The 14,952-nt window shown below is 39.8% G+C and overlaps 1 protein-coding gene across 2 annotated transcripts; it reads right to left on the bottom strand.

The window, feature by feature from the left end:
* Positions 1-1,811: 1,811 nt before the first annotated feature.
* LOC147150401 (lactadherin-like) lies at positions 1,812-13,197 on the bottom strand. 2 transcript variants are annotated; one of them, XM_086025337.1, is made up of 10 exons: positions 13,040-13,197; positions 10,291-10,416; positions 10,080-10,211; positions 7,489-7,602; positions 5,661-5,842; positions 5,414-5,569; positions 5,174-5,318; positions 3,311-3,513; positions 3,084-3,239; positions 1,812-2,628 (listed from the first exon to the last, which is right to left on the bottom strand). In XM_086025337.1, exons 1-10 carry the CDS (start codon positions 13,113-13,115, stop codon positions 2,485-2,487), a joined length of 1,434 nt encoding a protein of 477 aa, XP_085881463.1. In that variant the 5' UTR covers positions 13,116-13,197; the 3' UTR covers positions 1,812-2,484. The 2 variants fall into 2 exon arrangements, with proteins under 2 accessions (XP_085881463.1, XP_085881464.1); XM_086025338.1 differs by having other exon boundaries at positions 3,311-3,495.
* Between the last annotated feature and the right edge of the window lie 1,755 nt (positions 13,198-14,952).

The raw sequence follows: 14,952 nt of genomic DNA, 5'->3' as shown, positions 1-14,952 counted from the left end.
GGTTGCATCGAATAGTACGTGGCGGGATGACGAAACAGTTCATCGTCAATCGACACTGCGCATGTGCAAACAGCAGTCAAACTGATCATCAATTGACACTGCGGATTGGTTAAGGTTAGAACAGTCTCTCTCTCTCTATATATATATATATATATATATATATATATTTCATGTTTTAGTTGTATCACTTCTTTTTGGGGAGCATAACAAATAATCCATGGTCACCGGTCAACAATTTTTTATAGATTTTTTTTCATCAGAGATGCAAGTAAACTTTAAATGAACATTAACCATGAACCAACCCTTTACAGGGCACTCATTGAAATTAAAAAAAAATAATTTTAAAAAAGTACAAACCCCTACAAAACTACTGTAGCAAACTACAAGATTTTAATCATTAGTATTATATTGACAGTATAGTGTTTGTACAGTAACTGTATATAATTGTAACATTTTCATTATAAATCAGCAGTTATTGTTGATTAGTTGATCACATAGTCCATTTTGATCAAATCAACCCATTGTTTCTTGCCCACCATGGCTATGTTTGTCACCGCATTTAAGAACATTACAATCAAGTTTTACGTTGAGATGCCCCAAAGTATTTTGGGTGCAGCCAGAATCCACTTCTAAGCACCAACTGAAGACACCAGAGCACCAGCACCTGGAGGCGAGTCATGGTAGGCTACCGGTATATGCAGTCTAACCCCCAGGGCAGGAGACAAACCTTGCTAGCTGAAATGTCCTAACTTCAAACTGCAAGAAAAATGTTGCTTTGCACCCAGTGACAGTTTTCTGACAACCTACACACACAAGAGTTTTCCTTTCGAGAACAATATACCAATAGAATCACACAACCCACAAGTTTAGCCAGGTGACTGTCACTGCTCTGCTGAAGCGGTAAGTCCCAGCCCAAACTGTCTTTTGCTTGGGAGTTTGTGTGTGAGTGCGTGTAACCGCTGAGTAACAGCAGCACACTTCCACTCTTCCATGCACAGATACTCAGCGATTCAACATTATTCGACTGATCTTGATTTGCATGTTTTTGTCAAACCAATATTTTCCCTGCGTTGTTTCCCCCCCCCAATGAGAAAAATATATGGTATAAACATGATTCGATTCCAGGTCACTGAGGCTAATTAAAAAAAAATTAAAGGCTAACAGCTAGAACCCTAATGTAGTTATGTTTAGTTCACCTCCCACCAGCAAACCACCAGGCATTTGCTTCATGGAAATACTATAGTGCTTGTATTATAGGGAAACCAACTGTATTTTGTGGTGAGCAGTGTCCTGTGTGTCCAGCATATTCATTTCAGAGACTAAAGGTCTTGTCAGTGGTCAAACATACCAAGACCTTACAAGAAAGGCTTATAGGGTGCAATTATTGTTGTAAATATAAGGCCAAATAACAGATACCAGCATCCAAAAGGGGAACTAAACACGTCTTGTAGCTTCTGCATGATTTTGTAATGATTTTGAATATCACCAGGCTAAATTGTATGCCTCTCTGTCCATTTAATATCAATCTCTCTATCATACCGGCGTTTGTACGCCCAAGTGTCCCTGAGTTGGCCAGTGACAGTGATGAGACCCCTTTATCATGAGTCGTTCCTTTAGATTGGCTCTTATGCATCTCCGGTCACAGATGACTTCTTCTGCACAAGACTTCCTTGACAAGTCTGCGCATGCATGAAAAAAACCCACCAAGATCCACTGACCAGTGGGGAAACTGTGGGAAAACAAACTAACTGTAAATTACGTTTCTGTATGTAATGCAACATTAAACCCTATAATGCATACAAGAAACAAGATTATGTATTCATCTTTAATTAATGACCTTCATTAATACATTTTAAAAATTGTTTCATCTTTATCTTTCTACACATGTTAAGTGCTGTACAACAGTTACATCAAAATCACATTTTTTAAACATGAATAAAAATACATCTGAATATGTAAACAAAAAAAGTACTATTTCTACAGGACTCACAGCGTACCAAAATCCATATTGCACTAACCATGCTTCATCATGCTACTTGGTGTTCCACTTGTAAAATAAAAGTTGGCCTTGAGAGGGATGCTTTGCTTGTTAAAGACCATTACTAGGACAGAAAAATGTTTGAACCCAACAGCAGCAGTATTTAGCATGGAGGCTTGTACATGTCAAGCAAAGACAGTGGATTAATTGTAAGAACACGATACAACTTAGAGCATGGAGGCTTGTACATGTCAAGCAAAGACAGTGGATTAATTGTAAGAACACGATACAACTTAGAGCATGGATACACAGTAGAAATGTGCAATGTCAAATCATTTTAAGAAAAAAAACACACACACACACACACAAAGAATGCTTAAGTCCCAGCTATTCTGCCAACATGATCTTCATTCAGAGAGTCACACAGTACGATGTAAACTCTGTCAGAGGAGAAGATGACGAAGTGAAATGTCGATGTGGTAGATCTGCAAAAGGAAGTTGGCTCTCTAGTCATCGCAGCCCAGCAACTCCATGCGTAGAGTGATGCGCTCGTGCCACTCCCAGGGAAGCACTCGGACAAATCGGGCATAGAACGGTGGCTCAAATACATTCTTCATATGACTGTTGTTGTCAATGTTGCCTTGGAAAAGCTGCGAGTAAGGTATTACATGTATGAATTATTAGTGACAGGAATGGAACACAAACAATATTCTCTTTTCAATTCATTCATTCTATACTATCATAAGAGAGAACAATGTTATAATGTACTGTAACTTTCTGCTATAGTCAATCATGGTCAAATAGTTGAAACAACCGCCCAATACTTAACAGTGACAATAAAATATATATGGGCAATGTGGGTCATATGGACAAAAGCACCTAGTAATACAGTTCCATCAGTTAGTACTTATTTAATCAGGAGTTGGGCGAGATCCATTAGTTCCTCCTAAATCTTGACTGGGGCACTTTAGTACTGATGTCATTTTTACATGCAAACCTATTATATAAGTGTTAAGCTCACCCAAGTGTCCCTTTAACGAGAAAATTCAGGACGATCAGTTGCATAAACGTTAAATAGTTGACTGTTTGAGTGTATATTACTGACCTTATCGCTGCGTGTGTTAATGTCTTCAACCATACTCCAAGACTCTTCATCATTGCTGTAAGCCACTTTGAACACAGACACAAATTGCACCACCCCAAAGTCCTTGGCACCCTGAGTGATGATACCCGTCAGGCGCTTTGTCTTCTCGAGATCCACCTAAGCAAGAAACATTTGCAATTCATGCTTTTGAAAGTTTGTATCATGACAATGTAATAATTAAACGTCACCTGGATCCACTCTGATCGGTTGTTTTGGGAAGGAGACCATGCATTAGTCTTCCCCTGCTTATCCAGGCGGGCAAACTGAGGAAGCCAAGTGAAGGAATCAATGCCCCATGTGCGAAAGGAACTGGAGGCTGAAAGTTGGCCATCTGAGATCAGCCGAGACTTCATTCCCATCGGCTCTGAGCATCCTGTTGTGTTGGAATAAACTGTGAATAAAGAAGCAGACAGAAGGGAGGAATGGAAAAAGCAAGAGAAGAAAAGCAGAAAAGAAGAATAAATAATCCCCAAGAAGAAATTGATCAATGTCCTCCACCCAAAAAATCAGTAAGAAAAATAATTTCCAATTCAAACCAATGCCAGAGTGAGGAATAAGGCAGAAGGAATTGTGGCGTGCATGCAACAAAATGCCATGTAGTATGCAAACATTTTTGCTGACATTTTCACATGGAGTCATATTTTTAAAAAGCAAAAATTATGTCTGCCTGAATTTATGTATGAATATTTTTCAAGTAAATGGTGCAACACTGGGGAACAATTTGAATTTTTTTTTGGAATGAGCAGGCTTTGACTGCTGATTAAAACTAAAATTGGCGTTGTGATTCCAAATTTGCTGTTGTTTTTTTTAAATTCCAGCATGAGTTTTTTTCTCCACAGTCTACCCTCCAGATTAACAAGATTCTCTGAATTATCTTTAGTAAGAAGATCTGATTACGATTGGATTTATCTACAGCTACATGGCAACTTGTTTGTGCAGTCACAATTGGGACAGTGCGATGAGAGGTGTGTGCAGCTCTCAATAGGTCAGTATTACTAATATCTGCAAACAGAAAGCTATCATAGTAGGCATTAAGCCGATTAGTGTTGTCTTTTCTCATAACCTGGTAACCATGGGCATACCCAGAGCTGGGCATTTTACTAAAAATTTGCTTTGAAAATTTGTTTATCGCCTTCCGCATACAGCCACGGTACTCTTCCGCCGTCCGTTTATCTGCCATTTAGTCTGGCAAATAGTAATCATAGGCCGGTCCGGCTATCATTTTAAACGGGCTTCTGTTAGCGTTAGCTCAAAAACTTAATGTGAGATCAGTTTTGGATTCTGCACCCAACAATTAGTTAAAAACAGCTGTCAGACCAAACTCAACAAAAATGATATTTCCGAGTGTAATGCATAATAGTATAATGCAGAGATGACACAACCTGTCAGAACCATTCTAGATATTGTTAATGGGAACAATTTGATTTTCATAGGAACATTTGCGTCTCAGCCAAAACAACAAACACACGCCACTGGAAAGACTCTGAACAACATTAATATTTTCTTAATATTTTTTTGCATATGTTCTTTCTTTGAATAGTTTCATGAGACAACGTATTTATTTGCTAGTATTGGTTACTCTTGCAACACTGTAGCATCAGCCGGTTTAGCATGTGTTAGCCTTGGTATTTCCTCTCCGCTTAGGTACTGCTTGTCTTCTTTTCATGTTAATGATACTTATCACCATTGTTGCTTTTTTAATCACCATGGAATTGACAATTGGAGACTTTTAGAGAAGCGTCTGCTGTCTAGACGCCATGCTAGCCTAGCCAGCTGCAGCCACAGAGCTGCAAGGCTACATTTGTATGCGGGGGAAGATGTAATGGCGTCAACAAACGTGATCGCGATTGCTTGGCTGGTGTACTCCGGATATTGCGGAAGCCAATCACAAGCCATGGTATTTACAGACTCACTTGCATCCATCATCCAACTTTAAACCATCGTACTAGTCGTTGCGTCGTCGCTGGAACATTTTCAACTTTCATCTGAACAACAGGTAACAAAATACGGACAAACCGTAAGTTGCAACTGGATGTTTTTGGTGTAATTACCATTGAGTTCGCATCCCACCAACTCCATGCGCAGCGTGCATGCCTTTCGGCAAACCACAGGAATTATGCGGATGTACTGGGCCACGATGGGTGGGTCAAAAAGATTGGTCTTTGTGCTGTCGTTATCTGTGTTGCCCACCAAAACCTGAATGCAAAGTGTCATAATAATATGTATGGACTGTACGTGTAGCGCTAAGTTCTTGTGTGTAGGGCTTTTAAACATGCACGATAAGGCCTAACCTTGTCTCTCCGCTGTCCATCCATTCTGTATGTGATATAAGTCTTTCCATCAAAGCTGCTGGACACCTTGAAGGCCTTTATGTATTCTGCCGACCCCATGCGACTGGCGCCTTGAGTTATTATTCCTGTAAGGCGCATCTTCTTCTGCATGTTGATCTGGTGTCAAGAAGTGGTGATGGGTTGTCATTGTTGAAGCATTTTTCAACTCGCTACTGTATCACTGAGGGTGAACAATGACTTCGCTCACCTCAATCCAAGGATTCTTGTCATGGGCAGCTGATGTCCAGGCATTGACGATACCTTGATTATTGAGCCGAGCCAACTCCGGGCCCCAACGCTGAAGACCCAGAATACCATAGTGCACAGAAGAAGCTGAAATCTGGGACTCTGCAATTGCTCCTCCCTCCATTCCCAGTAGAGAAATACAGCCTGAGACACAAAAATGTACATATTTTTACATTTAAAAAAATAGCAGCGCACCAATAACTCACATTGGCTGCATATTATGAAAACTGTAGAACTGCACTCTCTCCAAGAGTTTGATGCGCTTTTAATAAAACTGTATTTCAACGGCATTTCATAATGGTACTTTACAAATTAAATCGCGATGCACATTAAATTAGTCACAGGTATAATTTTATGTCTTAATCGTAACTGTCCAAGGGCAATGAAAAGTCACAGCCACTAGATTGGTTGAATGTCCTTAGACAGAAAACCAACCAAAAGAGAACTACTGCGCAAGCGGAGAAGCTAATGTAAACACATTTACTTTGTAGCTGAATCACTACTCTGTATTGAATATAAAACACAAATTTGAAAAAAAAAATGCATCTGATGAATCTGGCAAAGCACCAGAGAAGTATAATAATCAGAGGAATCAACGTTGAATATAATACAAAGTTGAAGAATGCCATCCACCCATCCATCCATCTTGTTTTGCTTATCTAGGTTTGGGTCACAGATAATTAAGAATTAGGCATTAAGCAGGAAAGGCCAGACTTATTTCTCCCCAGCCACTTAGTTCAGCTCTTCCAGGAAGATCGGCTGACCTGGGAGATCCCGAGGCGTTCCCAACCTCGGGATCTCCCACGTCAGCCTATAGTCTCTGCAGAGTATCTTGGGTCTTCCCCGGGGCTTTCTCCCAGTGGGACGTGCCTGGAACACCTCAGCTGGGAGGCGACTGTTAAATCGAGAGATTGGTCTTTTGGGTCAGCTCCTTCTTCCTCACGACAGATCAATGCAGAGTCTGCATCACCGCAGACGCCGCACCGATCTGCCCGTCCATCTCCAACTCCTTTTTTTTTTTTTTTGCCTACTCGTAAACAAGACCTCAAGATAATCTGAGTCCTTCACTTGGGGCTTGATCTCATCCTGGACAAAGAGAGGGCACTCCACTATTTTTCGACAGAGGACCACGGCCTCAGATTTGGATGTGCTGAAAATTGGCACACTACACTCCCGGAGCACCACCCACAGACTCCCTGAGGGACATTGCAAAATGTCTTCCCTGAATCTGAGGTTGGACTTCCCAACAGACTCTGTTTACTTGAAATACTATATGATTTAAATTAGGACTGGGAAAGAATACATCGCGATGTATCGTGATAGTTTTTATGCCAATACCAAGTACTGATACATTGATGAAGTATCGATACGTTCGATATAATTATGTCATGTTATGTTCTGCACATTCTATAACATACTTTTGGAACATTTGAAGTCCTTAAAGTTGAGCTTTGTGTTTTATTTATTGCACTCCTATGTATTAGGAACAGTTACTGGAACAGTTTATGCACTTTTCAAACGTGACACTTGAATAAATGTTAAATGGCATTTAAGTTAAAACTTTGGAAACACATGCCACAGTTTTTTTTAATACATACTTTTTAGAATATTTAAGTATCGCAATACGTATCGGATCGTAACCCAAGTATCTGGATCCGCATCGGATTGGGACAAAAGTGTATCGTCCCAGCCTTAATATACAGTACAACAAATATACATATCTAACGCTTGAAGAGTGAAAGAAAGAAATGGAGAATGAATGTGTCAATGTTTTACTGAGTGGTACGTACGTAGATGGCACTGTTTCCCAACATATGGTGACGGGCACTGGCAGGAGTAATCGCCATCGAGATCTTTGCACAAGCCTCCGTTTTTACATGGTCGGTTGGCACAGTCATTCACATCTGGAAGTAAAGACAACGTTATTATTTTGTGCACATTTAAAATCACCATAGCCCAGAGTAAAAAAGACGTGGCTTTGACAATGATATACTCATTGTCTCTAACTGTATGGCCACGTATGGATTCTGTTTCGTCCTCTTAATATTTTTTTCAGTACCCGTGGAAAACAAAGCACTTTCGTCCCTTTAAACAAGGTCTGTGTTGTGGAGTCAAACTGCCACAGGGTGGCACACAAAGGCCAAATTCTAAACCTCACATGGCCAATTCTTTGGAAACAGGCAGCTAAGATGTTTTAGGGGAATGTCGGTTGTTTAATCTAGGTGAATTAAAAAAAAATGTTCATGACTTGTCTGTGTCTACCAAATCTATATCCTTCATTGTCCTGAAATTCTCTTTTTGTCCCTCCTACTATGCCTGAATGAGCAAGCGCATTACAGATTATTGAATCAAAAAATAAGATACTTGCATCAAAAATTTTAATGCCAAGTATACCTTCTAAATATATCACAAAGTCTGAGTCTGAATATGAATAATAATATTGACTGTTTTATTCAAGATTACATTGATATGAAGTGGGATACATTTTACTGACTAACTTTCATTGAGGATGTCTAGTACTTTCATTCCAAATTCACTTCAGTAATTGACAATGACAAATATGCCATTTTCAAACAAGAATATTTTAAAATGTCAGCAACCAGGGTATCATAGTAACTTACTTTTTTTTGTTGACGTTGACTTGAATTTATGCAAGAACAAAACAAGGCATGAGGCCAATTATTTTATTAATGCCTGTCTCTGGATTTTCACAAAACCAGACAACTTAAATGCATTCTAAACAGAAATAACTGAAATCCTAAGTAACCAAATATGAGGGAATAGCATTTTTGCGTATTCTATATCGATTCATTACTTATTACCTAAGCATTTCCCACATTAATCTGTGATTTCCAAATCCATAATTGCCTCATCAAACTGCTTTTTCCCCCCCAAGAAAAGTCTCACCCTTTTTTTTGAGTTGATGCCAACCAGCCTACTACCTATTACTGTACTATTTGTACAAATGCATTATTGAGAAACACATCTTTAGCTTTGGGTTCATGTTGTTAATCGTTATTCAGTAGTGATATAATAAACAAGTACCGTACCCAATTAATTGAAGGTAACTAACTTGATTTTGTTGCTCACTTTAAGTGTCAATGAAACAATTCCTCTCCAATAAACAATGCGTTGTGCTACCTTTAATCATCACATGGCCTAAAAGACTCTGCTCAAGCAGACGACAGGTTGACGTAATGCCACATGGATCCGTGCAATTCTTGCTCCGCTAAGAGGATTGGTCAAAACTTAGAAACAAATGCCAGTATGGCTGTGACGACACAAATAAAACAGCTGAGAAACACTTGATCCTACTCAGAAAGGATGCCAAATAGTCTGACTGATTTTATCCTAATGTCGCACGGCAGTATGTGGACTAAACTAAACATTCTATTTTGTAAAAAAAAAATATATAATTTTCACACATTATACGTTCAACATTAACTCAAAAGAGCTTTTTCTTTTTTAAGTGCATTTTTGTCATAAATGACCACCTTATTAGATTAAGGTATTATCACTAAACCTCTCTAACTGTAACTATATGAATTGGTTCCACCCCAAACCACGGGACCATTTCTGTCGATGACGTCTGACACAGAAATAGAACCGAGGCAGGGAGTAGACTCCGCAAACGCTACAATTGGTGGTCAGCCTGTGGACTGTAGGAGACGATGAGTTTCTTCATAGAATATAAGTGCCACTTTAGTAATATCATCAAGGAGTGAGCGTAAAGTTTCTTTAACTCTACATTACGACCTTTTCACCTTTCACATTTTCAAACGCATGGGATTTACATGAAATGAATCACAAATAATTGAGGGGAAAAATGTGGGCATTTCATTCATTTTAACAACCTCTACAAAGGCTGCAGGTCATCATCATCTTCCAAACCGCTTATCCTATACAGGGTCGCGGGGAGTTGCTGGAGCCTATCCCAGCCGTCAATGGGCGAAGGCAGACTACACCCTGAACTGGTCGCCAGCCAGTCGCAGGGAGGCTGCAGGTTACCTTGATCATTACATTAAGAGTATTTAAGGGCATTCAATAAAATATGTGAGCTCTTTTGATCAAACTCAAGTTTGTGAGAACCTGTGTGGGTGGCATCTGCATGCTAAGAGACTTGGAGAGGGTTTTTCTTACTAATTAGCCAAACAGACTAACCACTCTGTGAAAGAGGCTCTTTCATGAGACCACTGCAGGGCCTAGTACACATCCCATCTACTGGGATGCCACGGCAGCGTTGACCTCAATCATATACAGTATATTTACTATGTTTGTGAAACAGTAGTGCCACATTTTTTCAGACAGGTCACTACCTTGCTTAGTGAACATCAGAGGCATTGTGCAGGGTTTTGATGATGAAAATTTTGGAGCAACTTACTGGTCTGGCAATGAGCACCCTCAAAGCCTGCCCTGCAGTTGCAGATGTACTCGTTGAAAACATCTCCCCTTCTGGTGGGAGCGATTACCTGGCAAGACGCATCATTCTTACAGGGGTTGGGACTGCAAGGTCCTGAGTGAAACAAGGTGGGTCATGTCAATACAAGTGTTGCTACCACCTGTACTCAAAAGTTTGCCTTGTTTGGCCCTACCTGTCTCTGTAAGGTTGCACGTGTCTCCAGCAAATCCATCTGCACAGATGCAGATGAAGGGTTCCTCTCCTACCCCTGTCACGCACGTTGCTCCATTATGGCAATTATTCACTTCGCAGTAGTCGCCTAGGAAATGATAGAGAGGAAAAACAGTGCTGAAATGAATAATAATTACATGTCGATCAATTTTACCCTCATTTGAAGGGCCATCCGTTGTGCAATTGTCACTAGATTGGACTTTGCTTCAGTGGCTGTTTATTTTGACCTTCTCGCTAAAAGATGCTGGATTGTTTTCCTAACCCACTCACTGAGTAGCTGTGGATTTTGATCAGATTGGGTTATCTTTAGCCCAAATTGGGTTGATTTTGACCCAGCAGATTGGTAAGGGTATCTTGTGCAAAAACCGTGCCAAACATATCAAGGTGTGGCAAACACAGACAGTGGCAAATTTGCTTTTCTTTTCTTTTCTTTAATATTGATTAAAAAAAAAAAAAAAAAGTAGTATTTTTTTATTTTTAAATTAGTTTTTAATCCTTGTTGGATCAAAATGTTGACCCAACAAGCAAGGTCAAATCCTCAACCCAATGCGTTGGGTATGAAAAAAAAAAAATCCAGCATTGTCTCAGTCCCTTTTGAACCCAACACTGGGTTAGCTATTTCACACAATTCGGGTTACTTTGGATCTATATATTTTATGAGTGTTGTTGTGTCTGTGGGCTCTCGCTGTTTACAAGTTTACAACATAGCTAATCTGAACATTTTCTGCAATTTGTTTCAGAAAAAATGTAGGACATCAACAGAGAAATGAAATACACAATACATTTTGGGAAAAAACACAACAAATGATCACTTCTTATTTTTAGCTCTTAATTTGATGAATAATATATGTATAGGGTTACAACATTCAAAAGCATGTAACAGAGAAGACAGAAAATGTGCAATATGTTGGAAGTTTTGTTTTGGAAGGAAATATAGAGGGCTAAAAAACTGAGTCATATTTCTTGGACGGCTCCAGCAAACCAAGCAGAAAAGCCCAGTGGGAGTGGCAGAGCACAGATTTATGAGTCATAATCTGGGTGTTTGTTTACTCTTCTGATGCTATTCAGGGTTGTTATTCGTCCCCTCAGCAGCATTTGGCAGCTTTGACATCAATGTGTTGAATAGTAGGTGAACGAGTTTGACATCAATTTGTACGGTCAATCCACACCATCACATGGAGGGATTGAAAATGTTTTAGTACAGTCATTGTGTAGCTTCTGTCTGGGCCTTCTTGGGCACACTGTTTAGTAAACCAACAGTTTCCCTGGTTTTGCAAACTACCCTCTGCATGATTTCAAAAGTAGATGCTTTTTTTTTTTATAGCTCACAGCTCAAGTTCAAATAGCTCGGGCCTGGCACGTGCAGTCAGCAAAAGAGGGGCCCAGATGGGACACATGTTCTGACCCAGGCCCCTTTCAAACTATGACTGTGATACCCCACAGTACCATACAGCACCACACAAGTGACAATACCCTTTCCCATTTCCTATACCTTGTTGAATTAGTTCAAGACTAGTTCAAGAATATTACAACAGTGTATCAGATTATTTTTCCCACAAAAAAAGCTTAGAGTATTGGAGACTTTACAACTGCAAGCAGTTTAGTCCAACAGCGCTGACAACAAAACGTGTCTGTGTGTGGCTGGGATTAAGAGATTGTAGGATTAGCCAGGTGGAAGAGAAGCATGCAGCTCTTGGTCTGCCGGGAATGAGTTATACAACATGACAGTGCACTGGGAAAACGCTCAAGATGCTTGCTGCCAATGACCTACCATGCAGACTGACAGGTGATCTTTGAGTGCAACAGGTGCTGGATGTATACACGTCATAACGTCATGACAGTGGACGCTCAGCAGCCAATGGCACTCTGAACAGCCCAGACATGTTTGGTTACTATTTTAGGCAGACGATGTGTGTGCAGGTGCAGGAAGTCGGCAGGGCATTTCCAGGTTGATCTTAGGTTAGGTGAACAACCAGCTGCTTCATGTTGGCTCCAGACACAAGCACATATGGCGCTATTTTTCTCTCCATCTGTACCACCTCATAGGCCTACTGTTTAACCCGTAAGGATGTCCACTGATACAAATGAAAGTGAATAAACAAACATGATCACACATTCCTGCAGTATGTTTCCGAGGAAAGTTTAAAAGAAGTCTCATAATTATGTCTTAATGTAATATAATCAGAGAAAAAAACTTGCCTGCGACAGTTGTTCTCCAAACAGACTTCTTACAATATAATATGGTATCACTAGCGTTTTAAGAAAGTTGCAATGACAGTCTCACAAGTAGCCTAATAACAGTTTGTTAACTACAGTCACTCTGGAATTACAAGTTATATTGCCCTTAAAAAACAATTACGCATTTCCTGAGAACAGGTGAAGCTCATAAATAACTGGAATAGGAATATCGTTAGAGAATTGTGCACATAGGACCAACCCCATCCTGACATCATTCAAATTTTATACTTTCAAAATCTGACTGTCACCATTGACTCAAAGGACACTGCCATAAAACAAAAGGCCAATAAACTTGTTTCGTTATTTCTGAGAAGGAATGGAAATAGACATGCGTATGTATAAAATTGTGTTGCATGGTTCAGATTCCCTATTTCGTGGATAACAGACATATAATCACTGCAACAATTTGAATTTACAGTCGTCAACAAAGCATGTATTCACATGTATCCATCTAGCGAGACAAATAAACTTACCTATCACCGACGACAGGCAAAGAAGAAGTGTAATCGCTGCCAAGTTTACTTCTCTTGCATTTCTGGAAGATGTCATATTTGTTTACTCTTTATTAAGCCAAAGTGATTCGGAATGGAGCAGAAATTCTGGTTGTGGCTACATTCAAGTACACCGTGAAAAGTAGGAATTCTGGGTAGAGAGAGAGAGGAAGACGAAGCGGTAAAACCCAAAGAGCGTGACGTCATTGAGGGGCGGAGACCTTTGCTTCTGGGTTTAAGGTATCATTAAAAAGTGAACCTTAATCATCAAAGGTACTTTTTAAAATATATTATATGTTAGACACTCTGTCCCACAAAACGTGAAATTAGAACTTCGCTGACAGAAGTTGATATGGTATTGGTAACACCAATTGGTCTTCATAATTCAAATTCTATATTATCCGTTCCCTGCCGTCTGGAACCGAATTACTTAGGGAACATGTACAGTACTGTGTATACAGTATAACAAAACAACAAAAATGTTTGTTGGAGGAATAAGAAATAGTTTGGCAAACTCTGTCGCCCTCAGGTGGACAATCTTTGAAACAACGTCATCTCAACATTTGGACCTTATCATGAAAAACATACAAAAAGCCGTGTCCATGAGGCCATTCATGATCTATTCTATATACAATACCAATAAATGATAAAACTGGTCAACAGCAAGGAGATGGATCCTATGTGGTGGTGTACAGAGTACACCATGGCAACCATTCACCCTCGTATTCACAGTCAAAATAATGTAGACTAGGCCAGGGCTCACCAACCTTTCTGAAACTGACAGCTGCTTCTTGGGTCCTCGTTTATGTGAAGGGCTACCAGTTTGCTATATAGTTCTGAAATAAAACATTTGCTCAAACTACCTTTAATTATATTATCATTAATAATTATTGATATTAATCTATGTGAAGACAATGAGCATGTTAATCATTTCTCACAATAATTAATGATTTTACAATGTAGGAAACAGATAAATATCAATATGCAAAACTTTGACATGTATTTATTGATAAATAATGTGCAAGTGTTTACAAATTTCAAATCATCATTTTCCAGAGCTGGGCCCGACCCTTTATTTGCCGTCCACTGTCCTCTGTCCGCGACATGGGTACCCTTCTGTCCTCGTCCCTCCGTCCTCATTCATAACAATGATCATCCGTCCTCATCCTTTTAAAGTGCCTCCGTCCTTACATTCTGTTGGTCGCCCCCCCCCCAACCCCAAAAAAATGGAAAAAAGCGTCAGTGCATTACATTATTTCAAGTTCTTTAGCTGCATAATTTCCTATGCGCATCCACTTACCGGCTGATAGTATCGTGAGTGGATTGAATTGTTTACAACTGTCTAACTAAGACAGCTTTTTAGCTGCCAGCAATCACCGTTGGATGTGATGATGACGATGATAATGATGTTGACGCAGAGCAAGCCAGGGAACATCACAAGAATATTTAAGATTGCGTAATAACACAATACGATTGGGTTTTGTTGCATATTTTCACTTTTTATTGCATTATTTCACAATAAAAATAATTATTGCAAAATAAAGCAATGTTATTTTAGGAGGAGAATGAACGTCTTCTACTTCCGGGTCCGTGAAATGGGCGTCCACTAGAGGGCAGACTATGCCTGAGAGAACAATACTGCAGGGAGGGAACGCACATGAAAAAGAGCACTTTGTGTTGTGCATGGTTAGCAAGGCAGTCTTGCTTTTTTAAATAACCCAACACAACATGTCAGCTTGGACGTGGGACAATGTTAGGGACGAGTAGAGGGACGGGCGAAAACCTACCTCCGTCCTTGCTTAGTCCATCTTTTTAAAAGAGTTCTCGACCTTTGTCCTCCACAAAACGGGGTTTTGACAGAATGCCCAGTTCTGATCATTTCCAAAACATTCTTA

The sequence above is a fragment of the Filicampus tigris genome, chromosome 3 (assembly GCF_054856515.1).
Source record: "Filicampus tigris isolate MCC_2025a chromosome 3, RoL_Ftig_1.0, whole genome shotgun sequence".
NCBI lineage: Eukaryota > Metazoa > Chordata > Actinopteri > Syngnathiformes > Syngnathidae > Filicampus > Filicampus tigris.
The sequence above is the reverse complement of the archived record's forward strand: the minus strand, read 5'-3'. Positions and strand labels throughout refer to the sequence as shown.